We start from the raw sequence: 25,639 nt of genomic DNA on the forward strand, positions 1-25,639 counted from the left end.
TTCTCGAAATTTAATGCAATAGTACATTAATGTTTTATTAAAGCACACTTCACTATTCAAATAATACAAATTTTCTAGGATGCAGTAATGTTGTTTCCTAAAAATAGTGGTCAGCTGATGAAATCAGATAGTGTGTTTTAAGCTATGGATTTGTTTTAAGCTATGGATTTATAAACGGTATAATTTTTTTGTGTCGTTTTTAATTGACACTTTTTAAGGAAACAAAGATTTTTCTTTCTCTTGCTTTATGTAAGTATTGTATAGGACCTGAGAGAGAGATTACCTGGTGTAATTGAATGCCATGTTTTTGTTTAAATTTTTTGTACCACCTGCAGCAAGGAATTGCTCGCCACAACTAACGATATTTTCTTGCTAATTTCATTCATAAACTAAGCTTTTATTTGTTAGACAGAAGGTTAGAGAGGTAGCGAGAAGTAGGTATGAAAATTCAGAGAGGTAGGTAGAGAGAGGCTTTTATATAACCTGTACTACACAAAAATAAATCTTTGTAAAGAAAATCAATACTGTTTAAGATATGTGACTGTGAAAATATTGTCGATTTGTTACCTAAAGCTAGGCTAGTCATTGCCGATAAACGAATCTAGTCCATGTTTGAAAACCTTGAAAAACCACAGGGAAAACAAAAAATGAAGCTTTTATTTATCCTGTACTAAACAAAAATAATGCTTTAATATGACCTGTAAATTGTATAGAAAAGCTATACTGTAAAGCAATATAGTACCTGGACATACAAGCATATTGCATTCCAGGACCGAGCTCGTATGTCAAATTGCTCGTATCCATATAAAATAATAAAAAAAGTGTAATCCATTTCCCCCCCTTAAAACACTCAAATCAATTATATGACAATGGAAAAGCATGCTTTTAATTCCATAATAATTTACATTCACTTGCAAAAAGGTATACGGTATGTACAGTACTGTAGATGATTGCTGGACTGTGATGTGCAATAAAGTGTGTTTTTATTATGGAGTTCTTACTTTTGAGACTGACGATAGCGGCTGACGGCGGTGTGTGCGGAGAAGAGAGAGATGGAGGAAGGGAAAGAGAGTATTGGATGGCATATGTACGGTATTTATGCTGATATTTACACTACGTAGCGTAACACTTAAACTTGATAAAATTAATTTATATTGAACTTTGCTTACAGAATTTTTGTTTTTTCCCCCCTTGTCTTAGCTCTTTTTGCCTCGTTTCACTTTCACTCGCTGCAGGCCTTTTCAAAAGATACCTATCCAAGGAGCTTTGTTTATGTCTCCCTTTCAAAATATCTCAGAAATGAGTCAGGCAATTTTCGTTAAAAAGAGCTGAAGCACCACCTGTAAATTTATCAGGGTGTCTTTTCAACAAAATCAGAAACATCCTGTCACCTAGCCAACACTTCCTTAATATCCCTCAAAGAAAGAAGTTCCTCCGGTTCCATCTCCTTGCTACTGAGCTCTTGCTACACCTCCGAATGTTGCATCGTATGGAGCTCGATCTACTCCTCAGTCGTGAGCGCTTCTTGATGCTCTTCGACAACGTTGTTCACATCCGTCTAATCTACCACCAGCTCCATAGACTTTCCAAGGGACACAATCTCTTCCAATACCATGGGTTTTGGGCCAGGCTTCGTATCGAACCCTTCGAAATCCCTATTATTGTGGCTATGTGTGTTAATGCAATTATTTTGATGTAACTAGAGATACTTTTTTATCATTATCTTTTAATTTTCTAACCCATTGAAGTAGATGTGATAACTATTATTGCTGGGTCACTGTAGATGTCGGATTACTGGGCAAGAGACAACCTTCAGGAATTGCGCTGTTTTAGGATTACTGCGTACGGCGTATGGAATATATGCAGTACATATAGTTAATCTTAAATTGTACTGTATACATATTATACAGTACAGTGGTACCTCTACATACGAATTTAATTCGTTCCACAACCAACATCGGATGTAGAAAATGTTCGGATGTAGAAACGAATTTTCCCATAAGAATACATGGTAATTCGTTTAATTCGTTCCTCAGCCTAAAAACCCATAATAAATCCTTAATAAATGGCTACACATAATTACACATAACAATAATATAACTGCATAATATGAAAGAAGCATCTAAAAAAGATAATTATAAAGAAATAATAAATAAAAAAAGTGTTTTATTGCCACTTTAGCTTAGAGACAGGCCAACGCAGATGTAGGATTTGCTACGCCAGGAGACGGACGATCGGCGAGAAGGTAGACATGGTGTTAACATTTTCTTTAAATAAATACTCTCTCTCTCTCTCTCTCTCTCTCTCTCTCTCTCTCTCTCTCTCTCTCTCTCTCTCTCTCTCTCTCTTGTTCTTCTTCACTGTTAGTGTTAGAGACGTCTATTAATTTTTTCTGAGAGAGAGAGAGAGAGAGAGAGAGAGAGAGAGAGAGAGAGAGAGAGAGAGAGATTAAACAAAAATGTGTTGTGTACATATGATTTCTAACAGTGTTAACGAGTTGAAAGACAGTTAAATGTAACTAAAAAAAAACAATATCAGTGAATCTGAATTCCTTTATTAACTAAATCAAATATTGATACAAACACACTCGTGTGCGTATGCGCAAACACACACACACACACGCACGAGGAGACACGATCGGCGAGGAGGTAGAGATGGTGACTGCGATAACATACCGTAACTTACACTACGGAAATTTTAATCTAACTTAGCTTATTTATTTTTTTTTTTTTTTTTTATATTTCATATTTTTTACATTTTTTTCTTTTGATTTCTTATTTTCATCACTTTCAGTGACGAGTTACGTTATGTTATCGCAGTCACCATCTCTACCTCCTCCCCAACCGTCTCTCTTACTGCGTAGCAATTTTTGCACCTGTGCGTGTGTTTGTGCATACGCACACGAGTGTGTTTGTATCAATATTTGTTTTAGTTAATAAAGGAATTCAGATTAGCTGTTATTACTTTTTTAGTTACATTTAATTGTTTTTCAACTCGTTGATGCTGTTAAAAATCATAAACACATTTTTGTTTAATCTCTCTCTCTCTCTTTCGGAAAAAATAATAGACGTATCTAACACTATAACAGCGAAGAAGAGAGAGAGAGAGAGAGAGAGAGAGAGAGAGATATTTTATTTAAAGAACATGTTAATTCCATGTTTAGAGAGAAACAGAAAAAGAGAGAAGTCTTATTTAAAAGAGCTTGTTAATGCTATCATGGTTTTCTTTGCTTCACTCTTTTCTTTCTTTCTGTTTATCAAGCTGGCCCTTCTCACAAATGATTGTTGCCAACAATCTCTTTGTCCTTTATCCCTATCAACAAAAGGCGTTCTATCTCTTCCAGGGTATTGCTACGATGTCTTGTAATAATGGTGATCCCCTTCGATGGTTATTTGCTTTAATGGCTGCCTTCAGCTTGATGATCCTCGAGATCATAGGCCTATTCCGGCCATATTGTTTAGCCATACAGTATCACTCACATGCACACTGCTCTCATGTTTTTCTATAATTCCTTGCTTCAATTCTAATGAAAGAATTGCTTTCTTTCTGTACTGAAACTTAGCTTCTTAGGCACCATGATTATAGGTAAAATCAAAAAGGAAATGTGAGAAAAGGAAGAAAATAAGCACTGTTAATAACAGACCAAACAGAGGACAACCACACGATCCACACAAGAATAGAGAACTGAGCACTCGACGCTCAATGGCGTAATGTTTACTCCGTGTGTCGAAATAAAATTCGGGTGTAGAGTCAAAAATTTGCTCGAATTTTACTTCGGATTTTGGAAAATTCGGATGTAGATACGTTCGTGTGTAGAGGTTCCACTGTAATGTTGTTTATTGTAAATGTAGGTTACGTTTGCAGTGAGTCAACTCGTCCAAACGAGAACAGAGAACACATACAGGACAGTTAAGCTTTACTGTAGTGATAGTAGTATATTACAGTATTATACACTACAGTACAGTATGAGCAAGTTTTATACAGTATTACTAGATTGGAACAACTATACTGTGATAGAAACAAAGTAAAAACAATATTAGCGTGTTAATTATCCGACCATGGGCAATGGCAGTGAGTAGTTAGGTTAGATTAGGAGTTATCCCACCCTAGGGTAACCTGCTTTTACGATTTTTCCTTTATCGTCCCTGTCTCTGTAACCTAGCCCTCGCGAAAATCGAGGGCTAGCTGTATATTGTAGATATATTTTTATGTAACACTTGTTAATAATACTTCACCCCCTGGCAAAGAATCATATCCTTTTGCCTCTTTACGAACCGGTAACACAGTTCTAAGATTATTCACTTTTGATCATTTGCTATTATTGAATAGTACTTGTATCTGTTAGAGAGGAAGGGCATACCTCTTACTGGAGACTTCCCCCCTCCTAAGGATTGATTGATTTAAAGTTTTCAGGCATCTTGACATCTAAGGTCATAGACGCCGTCCCCTCCTAAGGAAGACTGCCTTATAAATGACTGAAGTTTGTATCTGCGTAGGATTAAACTACTGTACAAATTTTAAAAAAGCTATTTGTATTTTTATTAGCTATACTAACCTGAGTCATTTATCAAAGATCCCGCCTCAACTGCCCTACAAGTCTCTGACTGGGAGAGAGTGGATAGCGTCATGTGCAGGCCTCTTACACTGCATGCCCATTGGTTGGTTAGCAACTATACAAATGATGCAAGCAAACCTTTTTCTTTGATTGTCTGGTCATAGAGAAAATTAGACTAAGAATGACCCATATAAATGACTGAGGTTTGTATTGCTAGGAAAAAAATATATATTTTTTTTTTATTTCTGTTTTTATATCTTGGTGACTTTCTTATAATGATTCCTAATTATATATCAATAAAGAGCACTGTAAAGGTTGTTGTGACAAAAATAAATTTTCCATTTCAGTAGCTGATTTTATTATAAGAACAGTAAGGTTGTAAAAATTAGCTGCTGAAATAAGATACTTTATATGTAATTTTGTTTTTACATTGTTAAAGTTTTTTTTCTTAAATCATAATTAAGAGAGAGAGAGAAAGAGGATTAGGAGGTGGTTAGTAAAAATAGCATATACAGATAATAAACTTCAGTTCTTATTCTTATCAGAGTTCACTGAAAGATGGATACTTTTTGGTTTAATGAAGCCATGGTTTTGTATAGTAAGATTCAGGATAGCATCGAGATGCAAGGCATTTGTCATGGTAAGGTAATACATATAGATACCCAAGCAGTTCTGTCCTTCTCACAAGAAAATTAAATCCTATTATAGAGTAGTCACTTGGAGTGGTTTTGCTGGATTTGATATTAGTTTTGCAGATTTTTCTGAATGGCTATGGCTATTTTAAGTAACTAATAATATTATGGTATTTGATTTTCTTTTTAATTGTTGCTAGTAATTAGCAAAAACATGGATGCATAAACACAAAGTCTGTAAGAGAAGAGTTGCAACGGCAGCATAGGCAATTTCTTTATCAATGTATAAAAGCAGTGTATTGTAAGTTTAGTGTGCGTTATATTTTGAAAATTTCTCTAGTGATGTTTTAGGTATTTGTTTGTAATGTTATTTCCTTCCAAATTTTCCCATGAATTTGCAAATTGATGATGCAAACAATATTCCCAGCAACAAACGTTAAACACTTTCTATGTTGTTTATTGTTTATTTTGGTAATAAAGAACTTTTTTTTTCTTGTAATTGGTAAGATAGTTTTGTTTATTAGGAATACAGTACAATACTTGAACTTGAAAGGTTTTAAGGTGACTATCATCAGCTATTCAGTAGTATTGTATGTGTAAATTATTCATTTATTTTTCAGTTATCTAAAGCTGCTTTTGAGAAAGGAAGGACTTAGTTTGTATACGACTGCAGAATTTGAGGTTGTGAAAACTATAAAAGAACGCATATGCTACCTAGCAACAAATCCACAACGAGAAGAAAGTGTTGACACAGAAAGATTATCTTACAGTTTACCTGATGGATCATCAGTAGAGGTGGGACTTCATGAGTTTATCTTTAACAGTATCTTTGCAAAATGCTGGGTACTTTCAAACAGACTGTAAAACATGAAAGTTAGCTTCAGGTTTTGATAAATGGTGGAGTTTATTATTCATCTTATTTGTAATTATATTAATCTGTGCATTCCCTTCCATGTGGTGCTTAATCATGATAATCTTTCATATGTATGTATTTTATTGAGATGAGTTGCAATTGGGAAAATATCATTTTATCAAATATAACATCCCATCATTTGTTATATCAGTATACAGTAGAGTATATCACAGTATGCATAGATCCTTGTAAGAGCTGTTTCTCTTTAAATATTAGTGTGTGTGTTCTTTCAGATTGGTCAAGCAAGATTCCGAGCACCTGAGGTTCTTTTCAGACCTGACCTAATTGGTGATGAAAGTCATGGAATCCATGAAGTTTTACTATATGCAATTCACAAATCTGATATGGACCTTAGGAAACTTCTATTTCAAAATATTGTCATATCTGGAGGCTCTACGTTATTCAAGGGTTTCGGCGATCGGTTGTTGTCTGAGCTCAAGAAATCGTCACCAAAAGAAATCAAGATAAGGGTAAGATTAAAACTTAGCTTTGATGAATAGAAGATATACATGGTTCTTAGACTAGGTGCTGCCTAGAGCTTGTTGCATGGTCTTCCTAATGTTATTTGACTGATTTGCTCCATTTAGAAGGTGCTAATTTTAGATCTTGAACATGGCATCATTGAGTTTGGAGATATTCAACATGACCACTAATATGGATGCCACAATATTTAGATATTGTACTGAGGGTCATAATTTTGTTAAATTATTAATATACATACATCTATCTCATTGTTATCATCTACATCATTCAGTACTGCACAGCTAATCATTCATGTTTATCATCATCATTAATCAAGATTACATATCTTCACTGGCGAGTGTTCCGATTTCAGTTTTTTTCCTTTTACGTATATGTAAGGATATGTGTACACTGAAAGTAAGTTTTAGCTTAAAGAGTTCTTAAGATTATACTGTATTATGAGTTTTATTAGTAGTGGGAAGGTTTATAAAAGCTTAGATTTATAAATATAATAAAGCAAATATGAAAAATTATAGGAATAATGAAAAAGAAATATACTGTAGATTTATTGTTTCTACTTAGCAGTTTTTCAGCTTTCATGGTGGTTCCTGGAACAGAACACCTTCGAAAGCCAAGGGCTTACTGTACTCATATCAACAAATTCTTAGAGATAACGTTCCTTATCAGTTGGAACCGGTGAACCACTTGTGGTAGTAAAAAAGAACAGTTGGAGAAGAGCGAGTTTGTGTGCTCTTCTTTCTCCTCAACCATTTCCTCCTTTCCTTACCTATTCTCTTCTTTAGACACTACTTTTCAGAAAGAAGCAGCAGCAGGAGATGGGAGATGGCTTCTTGCAAAAAAATTCCTTGGGACTTCTTAGAGTGTGCTTGACTGATAGATCTCACCTGCGGACTGTTTCCTTAGGGTTTGGTCAAGGGGATCCATAGGCCAGGTGAGGGTGAGCATTCCTCCTACCTTCATCATTCAATTTTTAGACATAAGAGGAGCACATAGCCCTTAGGAAGCAATTCTCTCTTTTCGGAGGGGGTAAAGCCTCTCATCCTTCAACCGGCACTTTCAGGTTTAGTCTAACGGTTTTGAGTCCAATATTATGGTGTTCTCTTTTGATTGGATGCATGTGAATGGTCCTGGCTTGCACCCCAATACTGACTCCATCTGCTATGAAATAGTAGTTGCATCCTTTCCCTTAAAGATCTGCCTTCCTCTATCAAGGAGGAGTAATAGAGCTCACTCACTGACTGATTCCTTCGGGGTCCATCAAGTGGATTGTCAGCCAGGTGTGACTGCTTATGCTGTGGTACCATTTGCAACTAAGCCTCCCCACATGACCAATCACCACCACCATAGACCCTCCTCCTCTTCCAAGAGGGAGTGACTGAGTTCTCCCAGTGACCGTTTCCACAGGACTCGATCAACCGGACCTTGAGCTCATGGCAGATACTTCTGACATACATACATACATACATATACCAAAGGCACTTCCCCCAATTTTTGGGGGTAGCCGACATCAACAAATGAAACAAAACAAAAAAGGGGACCTCTACTCTCTACGTTCCTTCAGCCTAACCAGGGACTCAACCGAGTTCAGCTGGTACTGCTAGGGTGCCACAGCCCACCCTCCCACATTATCCACCACAGATGAAGCTTTATAATGCTGAATCCACTACTGCTGCTACCTCCACGGTCATCTAAGGCACCAGAGGAAGCAGCAGGGCCTACCGGAACTGCGTCACAATCGCTCGCCATTCATTCCTATTTCTAGCACGCTCTCTTGCCTCTCTCACATTTATCCTCCTATCACCCAGAATTTTTTTTTCACCATCCATCCACCCAAACCTTGGCCTTCCTCTTGTACTTCTCCCATCAACTCTTGCATTCATCACCTTCTTTAGCAGACAACCATTTTCCATTCTCTCAACATGGCCATACCACCTGAACACATTCATATCCACTCTAGCCGCTAACTCATTTCTTACACCCGTTCTCACTCTCACCACTTCGTTCCTAACCCTATCTACTCGAGATACACCAGCCATACTCCTTAGACACTTCATCTCAAACACATTCAATTTCTGTCTCTCCATCACTTTCATTCCCCACAACTCCGATCCATACATCACTGTTGGTACAATCACTTTCTCATATAGAACTCTCTTTACATTCATGCCCAACCCTCTATTTTTTACTACTCCCTTAACTGCCCCCAACAATTTGCAACCTTCATTCACTCTGACGTACATCTGCTTCCACTCCACCATTTGCTGCAACAACAGACCCCAAGTACTTAAACTGATCCACCTCCTCAAGTAACTCTCCATTCAACATGATATTCAACCTTGCACCACCTTCCCTTCTCGTACATCTCATAACCTTACTCTTACCCACATAACTCTCAACTTCCTTCTCTCACACACCCTTCCAAATTCTGTCACTAACAGCAAATAACATTCCTTCCAGGGATCAAGTACTCACAGTCCAGGTAGAGTGGAACATGTTCGTCCACCTTCTTGGTCCATTCCATGGAACACTGGGGTGGCCCCAAGTTGATTGCCAGCTATCAGTTAGGTCCCAAGAGAGAAACTGCGATGGGGTCGTAGAGAACGAGTATACCCTGCCAGAGCACTTTTGCCGGAGCTCATGTACTTCCTAGCCAGCCTCTGCCGAAGAAGCTCCTCGGTAGAGTTTGGATCGTTCTTTGAGGGAATGGTCTATGCTTGAAGGAAGCTTTGATCAGTCTTGCCTACCCTGGGACTTGGTTCTTGAGGTGGTATGGTCCTGAACCTGAGGGCATGGGCATACATGCCTCCTCCTACCCTGAGGTAGGCATCATCATAATGTTTATTCTCTGCTTTAGCAAGCGAATTGGAGAAGAGGCAGCTCCTTGGAGGTGTTTGAATCCCTCCTCTAGGATCAGTTCATCTCGAAGGGAGCTTCAAGTAGTCTTGCCTATCGTGGCACTAGGTCCTGTAATAAGATGGTTCTCATTCTCAAGGCACTTATACACACGTCTCTTGCTAACCCGATTAGGGCATCATAGAGATCTTTATTGTCAAGGAAGTAGGAGAGTTTTAGGGCTTTCATGATGGCAAATGTTTGAGGGATCGGAGTTCTGTAGCCTTCATTGCTTCATAGCCTGTTTGATAAAGACCCTGTACTATTGTCTCTAATACTAGTTTAGGACCTTCTCAATCCTATCTCTACTTGTAAGTGGGCACAAAGAGTCCTGGTATCACAGCATTCTCATTTCTGGTATCACAGCATTCTCATTTGCCCCAACAAAAATAAAAAGGAAGTGTGTACAGTAAACATCTTTCCTTCTGGCTTTGTGAGGCTGCTTGCTTGCAAATGTGATTACTGGAGTCAGTGTGTACCTCTGTTATCTCAAGGAAGAACTAGCAAGCCTAGCCTTGGCAGTAGCCTCCCAGTTTACCCATCAGTGTATTTAGAGTTGAAGTTTTGGATCACCTTTGTCTCTGTACTGTATGGACATTGCTCAGCTCCTATGACCCTTTTCCTTGGGTTGTGAGGTGGCTGCTCAATATTTGTGTAACTGTTCCATCACTGGACCTAGTTTACATTTTGGCTAAGTAATGTGTTGGGTATAAGTTTTGATGAAAGGTAGAATGAATGGCTCTTCTACTACGTCCTTGTTACCATCTTACAGGGATGTAGTAGCCATAACCGTTACACGCGGGTTGGAAGTCGGACTCCGATGAGTTACACGAAGTAGACCCTTTCTTGCAGACATCATCTGCCAAGAAGCAACTTCTCCATCCTCTTAGCATGTGGGAAGATGGTTTGGTGTCTTACCAAACATTTCTCTTGATGTGGCAGGTTTAATAATACTGACTTTATCTCCGTTAGGAAGGTAGGTTTTCAATGTCCTTTTACTGGCTTCCTTAGAAGCCAATACTGGCTCCTACAGCTTCTTTATCCCTTTGATTAGCTGTTAGGAGGTTGTTGGAGTAACCATCTTAGCTCCAATATGGGACCAGGAAGGGTGACATGTCCAGGAAAGAAAAGGACCTGCCAGTGAGTAAGTCTCCCTATTTTAAGGGACGAAAGATTTATACACGTGTAGGAACAAATAAGCAAAATTTAAAGCAATTTGTACTTTTCCTAGTTATTAAAATTTGAGCTGTTTAAGTTACATTTCCCATTTCAACCACTCCTGTCTAATCCTGAGGACAAAAGTGGCTATTAACCTGTTAAGCGTCCCCCCTAGACCAGGTTGCCGCTAACGTACCGTCACGCTTTTTTTGCCCTGAGCCGTCATTTCACTAATGATAATTTTTCAAAGTTAATATTATTTCTTTATGCTTATAATTCGTATTTATAGTTAAACGTAGGGATCTTAATTACATGGTAGAGTAAAAAAACAAATAATACTACTATTATTTCATTTCAAATGGCTACATAATACTGAATATTCTAATGGGTTCTTTTTATCTTCAATCGTAAATCTTACGCCTGGATAAGCAACATAAGCAAAGGGATAAGTCTCTCTCTCTCTCTCTCTCTCTCTCTCTCTCTCTCTCTCTCTCTCTCTTCTCTCTCTCTCTCTCCTCTCTCTCTCTCTCTCATATCATTTCCTGTATAGTTTACAAATATGTTCGTCATACATTTGTACATTATTTATCCACTTTATTCTCTCTCTCTCTCTCTCTCTCTCTCTCTCTCTCTCTCTCTCTCTCTCTCTCTCTCTCTCTCTCTCGGCGTTTCCTTTCCTATATAGTTTTGTGAAATCTCGTTGTCCAATCATTTGGTAATGAGAAGTCATTTTCGCTTTCGGCATCGAAAGAAAACTTTGTTTCTTCAATATACTCATCACTGGAGGATTCAGAACTAGTGCTCTCATTATCAAACAGGTTATCATTATCAAATTCCTCAACAAGAATATCATTTATTTCATCTAAAGACATAACCTTCCTCTTTAGACCGTTCATTACAAAATGAACAACAAACAAGCACTTCCGCATGAACGCCCGAATCGCACTGATAGGGAACCAGTTTTCTAACACCAAGCTACCTTCAGAAAAATAGTTGCCAGACATCATATAATTTTCTATTTACAGCCCCCATATGCTGAGAGTGTTGCCAAGTGGTGATCCTATACTTACTATACGAGTAAACGTAATATCACGAGACTGACTGCTTGAAAAAGGCAATTAAAGTCATGAACGGAATATGCAGTTGAAGGCGGTACCGAGTAGATCGCGGTGAACGGTTTATCACGTGGGTGACGCTTAACAGGTTAAGTGACCGGCAGAGTAGGCTGGGCTCGCCCTTCACACCATCGATCATTAGCAATTACCTCTTTAATGATTTAGCAGCCTCTGAAGAAAGCTTTTAAAATTTGCTATCTATGTTTAATTGGAAATGTGAGAATACCTCATACCCATTAAAGAATATATCACATCAGGGAAATACTTCATTTGTAATTTCCAAAAGTAAAAATTACTCAAGTCTAATATGGAAATAATCTAATACAGTCTAGTTTGTCACCCAAAGATATTTGTTATGTTAGTGAAAGTGTTTGGTGATAGATCATTCCAGATTCCCCAAATATATAAGTAAAAGTTCAACAACCTTGCTGTTTTTCTTTTCATGCTGAACTAACCTCTTTTTACAGATATCAGCTCCCGCAGAGCGATTGTATTCCACGTGGATTGGAGGGTCCATCCTTGCCTCGTTAGACACCTTTAAGCGGATGTGGATAAGCAAACGGGAATATGAGGAAGAAGGTGCTAGGGCTGTGCATCGGAAAACTTTCTAATTATATTGTACTACAGTAGCTTATAGAGTAATGTTATGATAAGAATATTATCTGTTTATATTGTTTATTATGGTTAACTAAATTCTAGGAAAATTTTATGATGGCTATTTTCATAAGTTTTGGAGAACTTAGTAAAACGCTGAAGAAGGCAATTTGTGATTTTGCAAATTGGTTCGAGTGAACTATATTATAGGCATATATTCAGCATAAGAAATTACATTTTCAAATTAAATGGTGGTTGTAAATATGTAACACTGCCTTATAGTTTATGAATTCTTTTACTAAGGACACTAAAAGTGAAAAAAATAAATGTAGTATAAAAAGAATGTTTTTCATTAATTTTTTTTCTTTTTGGTAATCTAATACATTAGATTTCATTGCTTGGTCTGGTAATGATGTGCAGCTTTATGTCACATAGTATTTGTACTATTATTTATGGGCATCCTATCAGCGCTGGTGACTGGCGCTTTAATGTGGGACAGCTGTATCATATTCTTATCATATGAAAGGTGCACCCTATTTCTTCATTTATGGGGATTTACTCTTGGGCAGTCCCTGTGTTTTGGTAAATCTAAGCTTTAACTATACCGTATGTAAAAACAAATTGTACTTAGTTAAATACAATGCAAATATGTCCTCACATATCGTGTGTTGTAAATACAAAAACATCTTCAGGTGTATTTATTTATTTTCTACTCATGATATTCACAAAATTAAGACCATTTGGTAGTTATTTTGACCAGAATTTGATAACACTTTGTCCCTGGAATAACAGGGCTATTGCAATCGTTGTTTAGGTGACACAAATGCATTCCTCTTTGGCATTACATACTGTGTCAAGTGTAGTCCTTACAGTATGCATTGTTGGTAGCTACTTGGGTCTTAATGGTTTATTTATAGTGGTTTTATGTTTTTCTATTGCTTCTTGTGCCTTGATAACAAGATTTGATTTTTTTTTCATTTTCAAACCAAAGCAAATTTTTACCTTGTGGAGTTTAATATTGCTGTTTTGATTGCTAAATGTAAACAAGTGCTGTATTTCTCATGCCTTATATGTTAGCAAAACAATTACCATATGTGTAACTGCTTTCTTTTTCTTGTGTATCATCGATGCACTCTCTTTTTAAGTGTTACGACTGGTCTTGTCTAACGATGTGGAAGTGCCTAGGTTATAGTAGCAAAATTTTTAAAGTAGCGTAGAATTTTCACCCGACTTGATGTTTACATGAAAAAGTTATTACAGTTTATGGGAAATTGTCTTGATTGGATAATGAAAGGAAACTAACTACTTGTATGATTCTTTACTTCACTGTTGACACAGTCTTTATTGGCATTAGATTAGAGTAGATCATAATTTTCCAAAGAGAGTGAATTGAATGCAGATGTAATTTTTCACCGATATATGAAGGGAGCTTACAAGGATTTTTTATAACTAGTTCTTTTGCAGTTTTATAACCCATATTTATTGGCAGTTCATGATAATTGTTTCCGTTTCAAATAATCCTGGCTTACTCAGTACCTCTTTAAAATCTTTTTGCTTTAGAAATTTTTTCTATTTTTAGAATTAGGTTTTTATACTGTGTTTTCTGCATGGCAGGGTTTAAACCAAATGACACTTGATGAATATAGTAGGTTGGAGAGAAATTGATCTAATGATTGAAAGTAATCATAGTGCAGCAAACAAGTTTATCACTTTTTGGACTTTTTTAAAAGCACAATTTCTTTTGGCAATGGCATGTGTGTCATGTTTTGGTTGATGAGCTTCTTGTTGCTGAAACTATGGTAAAGTGAACATTTCCAATATTTACATTAAGATTATTTTGTATCTAATGAAGTCGATAATCATTAAGTGTTTAATTTCCCTTTAGTGCAGAATCTTGTTTAATACTGTACAGGCTTAATATATTAAAATGGCGATGTTACCGAGTATTGTAGTTGGCATATACCTATACTTGACATTTCAGCGCAGTTGGTTCCTCATCGCATTATTGCTTTTATTGTACTGTAGTGAATCCCAGGTTTCCATATGTATATCCATGTTTATATTCCATCGTAATTTCCCTTACCAGTTTGATATATTCAGACTTCTCTTTCCTACTTCAGGACACGTCAAACCTCTTTCCGATAGTTGTCCCCAAACTGAATAGTGGTAGAACTTTTAGTTGAAGTAAAGTAGATTTGAAATTGCATTAGATTTCGTATAGTACAGAACCCTTTTTTGCAAACATTGCCCCGAGTAAAATGCATGCTATTAGTTTGGGATTGTGATATCAGTAGGTATCCAGTTCAGTTCCTAGGTTCGCTTGAGAAACTGTATTGTATGTTTCTTAGTTGTGGGTTAGGATAAGTTTGTGAATATTTCTTTAATGTATCCAACAAGTAAATGAAGGCGGATAAAACAGAGGGTAATCTTAGGACAAAACATTTTATATTCAGTTGCTGAAACTTGTAAACAGTTAATTTTGTTAGAAATAGTAGTTAAGTAAAGAAATTTTGTCAGGATCCTTATTTTCAACTTTCCAATTATAAATTTAAATTTTTTTATTTTTTTTTATTTTAGATAGAGTAGAAACTTCATCAAAGATGACAAATCCCACAGGTCAATCCTATGTGAGCTAAGTAATTAAGCTTGGTGATCAAGTTAAATGGACTGATAATAGTAATTATTTGGGAAATGGTTACCTATCTTTTATATTATGTAAATGAACTCTTGGATAATTGATTAATTGACCTAATGAAAACCTAATTGTTGAATTTTTGTCAGGAGCAAAACGGAGAGACTGTTCTCCGCTGTAACACACAGGATACTTTGTAGTCTTGTGATTGTAGGGTATTTAGCTTGTTTAAGGCTTTTTGTTTTTAACATTGAAGTTTCCTTTCATTGTGTTGCAGTAGTCTTCCTGTCTTGGTAATTCCGCATTTGGTCATAGAGTCTGTTTTAAGTAACTTGGATTATATTTCAGATAAAACTAATAGAGGTAAATGACTATATGAAGGTTATTGATGACTTACCTTTTAGACATTAAAAGAAGAGGAGAGATCGGTCTGGCAAAATCGGTTGTGGTTCATCTGCAGGTGCCTCAGTTGGTTAAGAACTTGGGACGAGTATACTAAATGTTTTTGAGAGAGAGAGGACTTCATTAAATTGTCGTCTTTGATGTGAATTCCATGGGCTCCTGTCAATGACTGTAGTTGGGGTTAGTATGTATTACCACTTTCAGTAGTAAATGAAAGGAAAAGTAAATGTATTGGCTCTTTCAGACCTATCATTGCTTATCAATTATTAGATTAAATGAATGGTTGAGACAGATCTTGGTACATACATACATATACCAAGGCACTTCCCCCAATTTTGGGGGTAGCCGACATCAACAAATGAAACAAAAACGAAAAAGGGGACCTCTACTCTCTACGTTCCTCCCAGCCTAACAAGGGACTCAACTGAGTTCAGCTGGTACTGCTAGGGTGCCACAGCAGCAACATAACTTTGAAGTTGTTAGACCAGAATCTTGAAATGGTATATTTGTAAATTTTGTAGACATTTTTCATGAGCCCCTGAAAATTATGATAGTTTTTTTGTCCAACAGTTTTAATTATCTTTCACACATTGTGTGAAGGTAATATGAATGTTTAAACCTGTCACTGCTCATTTAAACTTTTAGGGAATAGATGCAGAAAATAATGGTGCTACAACTGCAATGACCAGATCAATCTGTACCTATTCCTTTTTATCTCTTAACCCATTAGTGTTGAATGTTGTAAGTCCCAATGACCTGTGCTATTTAGCCAAAATCCATTAATCTAATCGAGTAACCAGCCAAATAAAGATATCAATAATTTCAACACTGTCTATGAGGAATGAAGGTAGAAAAAAAGTTATGTATAAGATTAACCTGGTACTTGAGAGCAAGCATTGTAATTAACCCCAAACCAAAACAAAATAGAGAAAAATATCTACACTTGATCTATTTTGTTACATAAAAGACCTTGTTGAAAGGAAACTTGTAAATATTGCCAAAGTATTGTCTAAAGATTTGTGAAACTAGTGGGAGAAAAGCTAAATTGAAGATATTATATGATTGGTTTTCATATTTTTTATGTATTTGTAAAAGTTTGTTAACAGACTCGTATTTTCATATGCTTTGAGAGGGTATTTATGGAGGAAAAGTTTTATTAGTAAATATTTTACCTGAAGAAAGTGGCCTGAGAAACACCATTCTGATTCTAAAGTCAATGCAGTATTATACATCAATTACCATATGGAATTAAAAATAGCTTCTATATAAATTTTACACTGCTTTAAACGTATGACATGCCCAGTATTTCAAATATGGTGTTAGAGATACGATGGTTACTTTGGCTTAATCTACAGCCTTAAAATATTATACTGTAAAGACAAACATTGTTGTTTCACAAAGTTACAAAGACAAAAAATTCAGATTTTGAAAGTTAAAATTAGAAGCTATACAAATAACCAATAACCCAACAGCATGATTCCTAGGGTTAAACATTTGACACAACCGTACCGGGAAAGAGCACATTACAGAAATTACGTGCAAGAGCAAAATTTGCGGTGTATTGTCCTGTAGGCATTACAGTACTTGAAGGTCTGCAATGTTCCTTTGGCCCTCAGCTGCAATTGCTTTATATCCTACTTTAGCTCTGTTTTTACTTCATTTCTAATATATTGTGGTCCAATCTCTTCAACTTTTACCTTGCAGTGTAGGGTTTAAATGCACTTGGTTGCTGAATGGCTTCACAGGCTCCAGCACTACGCTATACAGCCAAATTCCATAAATCCAATCCAATAAATAAATTGAAAAATGCATTAAATCTAATAAGAAATATTCACATTAATGGAAAACTGACAAACAAACCCTGATGTTACTATAATATAGAAGTGGTTAGTGCATTGTCTGCATTACTGTATGTACTTCAGGTTCTTTGTCGTACTCTTTTGACCTCTGATTCCGCTCAATGTTTAGCTTTTTACTTAACTCTGTTCCGGACTTCTTAACTCAACCTAGCTGTACTTTATGGTCCCACATTGCACTTTGGCTCTGAATGGTCTCCCAAGACCCTGTGCTGTGCCACATCGTCGAAATCTATAAATCCGTCCATCCATTAAATGTTACTATGCAAAGTAACAGTTCTACGTATTCTGGACTAAGCAAGTCAAGTATGTGGCTCTGCATAATATGCTATATGTATTTGAAAGCTATTCACAACAGACTCAGAATGTGTACTCCCTTTGCGGCTAGTTAGTGTTATCAGTGTACCTCGTGTAGTTCACTGTAGGTATTACTAGAAGGCCTTTTTCCAAAGTAGAAGGTTAGTGCTGCCAGTACACTTCACATCGTGTAGTGTAGGCATAACCTAAGAGGTCAGTAGTAGGTTGGCCAGGGCACCAACCACCCGTTGAGATACTGCACTACAGTACTGCTAGAGTTACTTGGTTCTTTGTCTGTACTATATTGGACCCCTCTCTGGTTATGGCTCGTTTTGTCTTGGCCTACACTTACACCAAATAGTCTGGCCTATTCTTAACACATTCTCCTCTCATACACCTGACAACACTGAGATTACCAAACCATTCTTCACTCCAGGGGGTAACTACTGCAATATAATTGTTCAGTGGCTACTTTCCTTTTGGTATGGGTAGAAAAGAGACTTTAGCAATGGTAAGCAACTCTGCTATGAGGACACAATAAAATCAAACCATTATTCTATAGTCTTTGGTAGTGTCAACCTCTGTACCTTGGTCTTCCACTGTCTTGGGGGTAGAATTATTTTGCTTGAGGGTACACTCAGGCACACTATTCTTTCTTAGTTCTCTTAAGTTTTTAAGTTTTTATAGTTTTTATGCAAGATATGTTAATGTTGTTACTGTTCATAAAACATCTTATTTTGATTGTTTATTACTTCTCTTGTAGTTTGTTTATTTCCTTTGCTCACTGGGCTATTTTACCCTGTTGGAGCACTTGGGCTTATAGCATCTTGCTTTTCCAACTATGGTTATGGCTTAGCTTGTAATAATAATGATAATGATGTAATGATAACAACAGCATCCTTTCAGCCCATAGCTGCACTGGGTTTTTAGAACTTTATGCAGTACTGTACCTCGGTTCACGCTAACTTTCTCTCATCTTGGTGTTCAACCTATAAACTTGACTGCAGTGTATCCCCTAGTTGCTATGGGTGCTGAATGGCCTCCCAAACCCTATGACACAAATTTAATAATACAATTAAAGGAATTTGTAGTATCCCTTCATTGCCGAGCATGTCAGGATGCCAGAGAACTTCAATTAATTCATTCATTCATTGCCGAGCTGCACTCACTTCTTAGCCTTCTTTTACTTCCATTCCCTCTTCCTTCTAACTTTTAATTGCAACTGCTCAGTTGCACAGGGGTCATGAAAAGCTTCCCAGGCCTCATGATACAAATTTAATAATCTAAATTTGCGCTGGAATATTCAAATCGTCCATGTAAACCGATGGCTTACAGGTTGCAAGTTACCTAATTTCTCCCTTCCTTTTGAGTTCGTAACCACTACGTGTAAAATGATGAAAATTTAAGCAAGTGATACCCCAGCTTAAGAAAGTCTTGATTACTATTTAATGTTTGTTAAAATAGACACAACCTTCCCATTTACAGGCAATTTAATTTTTGAGTCATTAGATATGGGGTAAAACTTCCACAAATACTATACTGGACTATGTTATCCTCCCCAGTGGATTGCATGCATAAAGTGCTCAGTTGTACACACTATTATCATTTATCCATTGTTCAATTTAAACTATATACCGTTGAATATCATAAGCAATCTTGACATTCTCATAAGACGTAAAAGGAAAGATTACGCTATTTATGCTTATGTATCCAAATTTTCCCTTCGTGCAATGTTGTCTGATAAAACAAATTCTCTCAACTAAATACCCTGGAGTTTAGTTCCAGCAGTGCAGTCCTCGTGTAGTACTATGCCGTACATATTGCTGTACAGGCTCTAACTTCTACATCTTTCAACAAGAATTTTACTCTTGGTAGAAGAGCAAATTCTACATTCCATTCCTTTTCGTTCCAGTTGCTGGACTGAGGCCAAAAATCTAAACAAATTTTACATGTTTCCACAGTAGAATTAAATAGTATTTGTTCACCAGTCAAAATTCCTAAAAAAAATATATCGCCACAAATATTTTAAGGTTCTTCACAGTGTCATTTTGACCCTTGTATACACCCCCTTTTTAGCCTTTTACTTGACCTCTGTTCCTACTATCCCACTATCAGCTTTCTCTCAAACCTCTTTACTCATTTACCAGTGCAACTGCCTTCGTTCCCCCATTTGTGGCTCATATGGTTCAAACTCATAAATATAATTCAATGTAATATGCAGAAGGTAAGTATCATCAGTGCTCATCAAAGAAAGGACTTTGCAATTGTATGCAGTTTCAAGACTTCTGCTTTATCCCTGTTCCTACTTCCTTCCTTCCACCTAACAGACAAACCTCTTTTAACTTTCGATTCCAAGTGCAACTGTGGGGTGTTACCCCTGCTTACCATTTGAGTCTGAATGGCATCTCTGGCTTCAGGTGAAGGCTGTCTTAACCAAATTCATAAATCCAATCCAGTCCAATTAATCCTACTGGCTAGAATAAGTAGCCTCTCACTCAAAAATCGTAAATACAGTAGATACCGGGCAGATGAAGGCTAGTAGAACTCGCTCCAGTGGAATGACAGGCTTTGGGGAAGGTGGAACATATGTTCCCAAATGAGGAATTACAGAAATAGTAGCATTAGCACAAGTGGCCTTAGAATATATTTCTAGACCATCGGAAAATAAGAGTATTCTAGAAATGAGAAGATGAAAGATTGATACACATCAGTCCTTTGATTGAATTGAATGATAAATTTGTACCTGTAGGTCTACTTCTCTACCCATAGTACAGGACAATATGTACAGATTCATGGCTCCTGTCGATATAAATCATATTATTATTGTTAGCTAAGTTACAATGCTATAAACCCAAGGACTCCAACTGGGAAAATAGCCCAGTGAGGAAAGGAAATAGATAAATTGCAAAAGAAGTAATGAACATTGAAATAAAATATTTTAAGAACAGTAAAAACATTAAAATAAATCTTTAATTTATGAAAAAAAAACTTCAAAAAATAAGAGGAAGAGAAATAAGATAGAATAGCATGACCGAGTGTACCCTCAAGCAAGAGAACTGTAACCCAAGACAGTGGATGACCATAGTACAGAGGCTACGGCATTATCCAAGATTAAAGAACAAAGGTTTAATTTTGAAGTGTCCTTCGCCTAGAAGAGGTGCTTACCATAGCTAAAGGGTTTATTCTACCCTTACCTAGAAGAAAGTAGCCACAGAACAATTACAGTGCAGTAGTTAACCCCTTGTGTCAAGAAGAATTGTTTAGCAATCACAGTATTGGCAGGTTTATGAAGACATGAGAATGTGGAAATAATAGCCTGGACTATTCGGAGTAAGTGTGAGCAATGGGAAAATGAACTGTAACTAGAGAGAGGAATCCAATGCAGGACTGTCTGATTAGCCAGTCAAAGGATCCAATAACATTAGTGGCAGTATATTAACTGGTGGCTGGTGCAATGGCCAACATACTATAACTACATATAATATGAAGTTGCTGACAAATGTGATACTAATAGACTATACTATATTAACTGTAAGATTAAAATGGCTAAGATGGGCTAACACTGTGATGAGAACATGGAGTTGTAGTAAAATTATGATTTTAGATTAAGCAAAGAATATGAGAGCTCAACATTCAATGGTATTATCTGTGTTTATTTCCATTAGAAGACACGAAACAGCATCATTCGTTTCTGTTTTTACATTTTACGTTTGATATGACGAATAAAGAACATTAGGTCAACCCAAACAAAAAGTAATCATATTTTTTATCACAAATTAGATAACCAAAATGTTCCCTTATCACATTACACACTTTTCCATGCAAAACTTAATCGAAATGGCATATCTGTTGTGTAAGAGTTGCCAAGTTGCCAACAACCGCCAGAAGTTCGAGAAGAGAACAACTGTGTGTCCGTTGCATGTGTGACATAAGGTCATAGATTTTGTCTGTGTGTTTCTATGTGCTATCTTAGCGCTGATGTGTTCGTGAAGCTTGCTCGTGTTTGTATACAGATTTCCAAGAGCTTGGCCATGTTGGGTCAACAATAAGTTGACCTCGAACGTTAGAAATGCCAACATGAAGCCGCTGCCGCCATAGTAATGTAGGCCTATCTGTGGTTCTAACCAGCGTGTGGCCTATGTCAATATTGAATCAATAAGAACTAGTTCATCACGTCATAAAAGTAAGTACATCTAGTACTTTGTGTATTTCATACTATTTTAGTACACGATTTAGGTTTGAGAAGTTTGCATATTCACAGTCTATGAAAATTACATTTACCTGTTAACCACACAGATTCTTGGAAGTTCAGTGTTTTAAGAAAACGGTGTACCTAAGTGTGTTTATTATTTGTATTCAATGGATTACATTTTTCTTCCACCCAGAACCAAGGGAGTTGGGTGTTGGTTTTGCTGCTGTGAAATAGGACACGGCGCTCTAGGTTAGGTTAGGCTAGGCTGTTCCTGAGCTATCTAGACCTACAGTCGATGTTAGCCTTTGCTATCAACTTTAACAATGGTCAAGGTGCAAAGTTGCATAGAGTCCCTGTCTGGTCAACAGTGCCTTGCAATTGAAATTTAAAATTAAAGAGGAACTCGAGGGATTCTATATTTTGTATAATAACATCGCTTGAGTAATTATTAACTTTTTGGTATTATTGGACCAGAAGCCATAGGTATAAAGTATTGGTTTGATTATATTATATATAAAGGCCGTGGTGTAAAACAATAAGGTAAGAATAATTCAACATTTCACAGAAAACTTTCCATGGTTCCACTACAACATAAAATTGCAACACCGTCATTCATCCAATCAAGAGAAGTTTTGATTCTTATTAGCCTAGGGTCAAAATGTTTAGTTGTTGGTTGGGTTAGATTAGCTGGCTTTTGATACTAGAAATGAAATTTGATTATGACTAGATAAGTAAGAGCTAATGAAGAGGTTGTTGCCATCAGTGAACCGCAATCGATGCACTAGGCATTACTTTTAGTGTTCCATCTGTCCGTAACTGGATTCTGTTTTTAATTGTGTGTGGTAGATTGCTGTATAGTACCAGGTTTAATATAGTGTACCGTACTCTTATTAATCCTGTACAGCACTATGTTGCATAACAACCTCTTATGTCATCAAGTAGCCCACACACTTAGTTCTTAGTTAATGCTTAACCTCCGTTTCCTCCTCTTCCCTTTCCTTTTGCTGACAGTCTTTTCCTAATTTTTACTGTATATTGGAACAGAAGCATTTTTACCCTGGAGTTGGAATAAGGGTAGGTTTTACCCCCTTTTTGCGTGTGAACAGCTTCCTGACCACAATTTTAATTGTAGAGTAATGAAACTTGCAGGGATTAACTGTTATGTAAAATAAAGGAAATTATTAAATTTTGGATGAACAACGTCAAAGGTCAAAGTCAAAGATCAAGATCACAGTCAAACAAAATGTCCAATTCACGTAATCAGCCATAAGTTTGGGCATCATTGTCACAGAGACTTGAGACTTGGCTCACATATGACTTTATGAAATCTACGCCAATTAGGCTAATACAGGTTAAGGTGAAAGTCCAGGGTCAAAGTCAAGGAATAGGTCAAATTATGGTCATCAACCATTCGGCCACAACTTTAATCGTAAAGTAAAGAAACTTGCAGGGATTTTAAAGCATGTATAGAGCTGGAAATGATTAAATTTTGGAAGGTCATAGGTCAAGGTCACAGACGAGCGAACCGTCCGAAATTAGTCCAAAAGGTCGAGAAATAAGCTGCCCTGGCGCAGGTCTGTGCTCTACTGAGTGCCCCTTTAGTTACCTCTGTTGCACATTGGTACTGAAAGGTCCATTTCACCAGTGCTGACCGTACAAACCAAATTCTGTAAATTAAATCAAATCGACCAACACACACATGGCAGTCATGAACAAGGGGTAGGCAATGTATTGTATGGAAATCAGGTTGTTGAGTCTCTGCTTTATTAATTTAGATGGACAAGTGCCAACATGGAACTTTGCTCCTACGAGAAACCTGTAACGCCGCAATGGCTATGGAATAACCATGCTTTATCGAATGTTTTTTTTTCATTACTTTGTAAATTGCTATTAGTCTTAAAGTACGAACTCAGGGTGGATTTGTTTTTGAAGCATAAACTATATTGTAGGGTGAGGCAATTTTGGACACCTTTTTAGTAACCTTTGTACAAAATCTTTATTAATAATTTATGACCAAATACCAAACATGTTTTCAAGAGAGGGAGGTCTCATCTATAAAAAGGGCTTGTTTCATAATCATCAAAGAATTAAAAAATTCTTGTATTACAGTAATAAAAAAGATATCTCAGAGGCGAGGCAATTTTAGACAGTGAGGCAATTTTTGACACGTCTGTATCTCCGTTAAGCGCCAACGCTCATTTGGGCAAACTGTGACAATTTGTGGTCCCTATCAATATAAATATGCTAGAAAAAAATTATAGACTTACATAAAATTTTGTGTCCGTAATCCAAGATTGTCCAATTTTGCCTCGCCAAGAAAAAAGTGAGAAGTTTGCCTGTCCAATTTCGCCTGACCATGATTTTGAAAACTGTCCAATTTTGCCTTACTATATGAACATGTAAATCAAACTTTGTATTCGAGCACACAAATATACTTTTATGTATAAATATGCATCTATGTAATCATAAAAATTCAAAATAAGACATAAGGGGGTGCAGTAAAAGGGGTGTCTGCCCAAGGTGACACCCTAAAAGTGAGTAACACCCTGAGAGTTACATTAAAAAAAAAGTTTCTTTCTAGCTCGATGGTTATGATATGATTTTCAAAAAGTTATTTAATACTGGGGACACTTAAAGTTGTTGACGCTCGGGGGTTAAACCTTCAAAAAGATTGACCAAAACATGGTAACATCCTCGAGAGGGGCGTCAACCCAAATACTAGAAATATCTTAAAAAAAATCTACTATATACATTGTTCCTATAATAATTCACATATCCAAATGAAAATTTCAGGAATTGAAATAGATTAATATTTTCACTGTTCCTGCTAATTTCCATGTTGAAAACTGTCATGTTGCCTTTTTGATATGGTGTTTAATGGAGCAACATTAGAGTGAACAGCATGCTAGATACATCAAGGAGGGGCAAAGCTGATCCCATAAACAATATTCGTCCTAAGTTGTACCTATCCATTTTATTCTTATCATTGTTACCTCATACTATGAACGAGCCATCAAAGAGATACTTTTACCTACAAAAGAAAGGGATACAATTGAAGATTTAAGAAAAAAAGATGAAATGAAGAAAAATAAAAGGAAAAACACAGAGATAGAAACATGACAAATCATGGAAATACAAAGCAACCAAATATCTCTCGATTCTTTAAGAAAAAATGTCTACTAACACTAACATAAATACAAAAAAATCTAAATTGACCAGGGTAATAAATAGTGATAATTGAACTGCTAGGATAGTCCCGATAGTGAATGATAAGGATTTATTTATACCTAAAATAAAAGAAATAAAAAAGAAATTCAAATTATTTTGGGAGATATTAAGGATCGTCCATTATTTTGCATTGGTAGAGCAACAAAAGGGTTATTAGAGGAAGAAGGAGGCTAAGTGACTCACCTTGAGCTAGATGCTTGAAGCCACTGCCCACATATCATCATCATCTCCTTCCACGCCTATTGACGCAAAGGGCCTCAATTAGATTTCGCTAGTCGTCTCTATCTTCAGCTTTTAATTCAATACTTCTCCAATCACAATATCTTACTTTATGCTTTATAGTCCTGAGTCTTCCAACTCTTCTAGTGGCTTGTGGACGCCAGTTTAAAGTTTGGTGAACTAACGTCTCTTAGGGAGAACAAAGAGCATCCCCAAACCATCTCCATCTACCCCTCACCATGATCTCATCCACATTTGGCGCTCGAGTAATCTCTCTTAGTTTCATTTCTAATCCTGTCCTGTCTTTTAACACCCAATATTCTTCTGAGGGCTTTGTTCTCAAATCTACAAAATGAGTTTCATTAATATACCATGATTCACGACCATACAGTAACACCGATCTCACTAAACTGATATATAGCCTGATTATTATATGTATTTTAGGCGACCTGATTTCCAAATTTGACTTAA

The 25,639-nt window shown here is 36.6% G+C and overlaps 1 protein-coding gene across 1 annotated transcript in view; it reads left to right on the top strand.

Moving 5' to 3' along the window:
- The window catches only part of Arp1 (Actin-related protein 1), a 47,234-nt gene extending 33,030 nt beyond the window's left edge, over positions 1-14,204 (top strand). The window contains exons 7-9 of the mRNA XM_068392529.1: positions 5,808-5,982; positions 6,334-6,570; positions 12,216-14,204. Coding sequence (XP_068248630.1) covers positions 5,808-5,982; positions 6,334-6,570; positions 12,216-12,359 — 556 coding nt within the window. The 3' untranslated portion in view covers positions 12,360-14,204. The remainder of the gene's footprint in view (positions 1-5,807; positions 5,983-6,333; positions 6,571-12,215) is intronic.
- The last annotated feature ends 11,435 nt before the right edge of the window (positions 14,205-25,639 follow it).

Source organism: Palaemon carinicauda, chromosome 18, assembly GCF_036898095.1.
Source record: "Palaemon carinicauda isolate YSFRI2023 chromosome 18, ASM3689809v2, whole genome shotgun sequence".
Classification (NCBI taxonomy): Eukaryota; Metazoa; Arthropoda; class Malacostraca; order Decapoda; family Palaemonidae; genus Palaemon; species Palaemon carinicauda.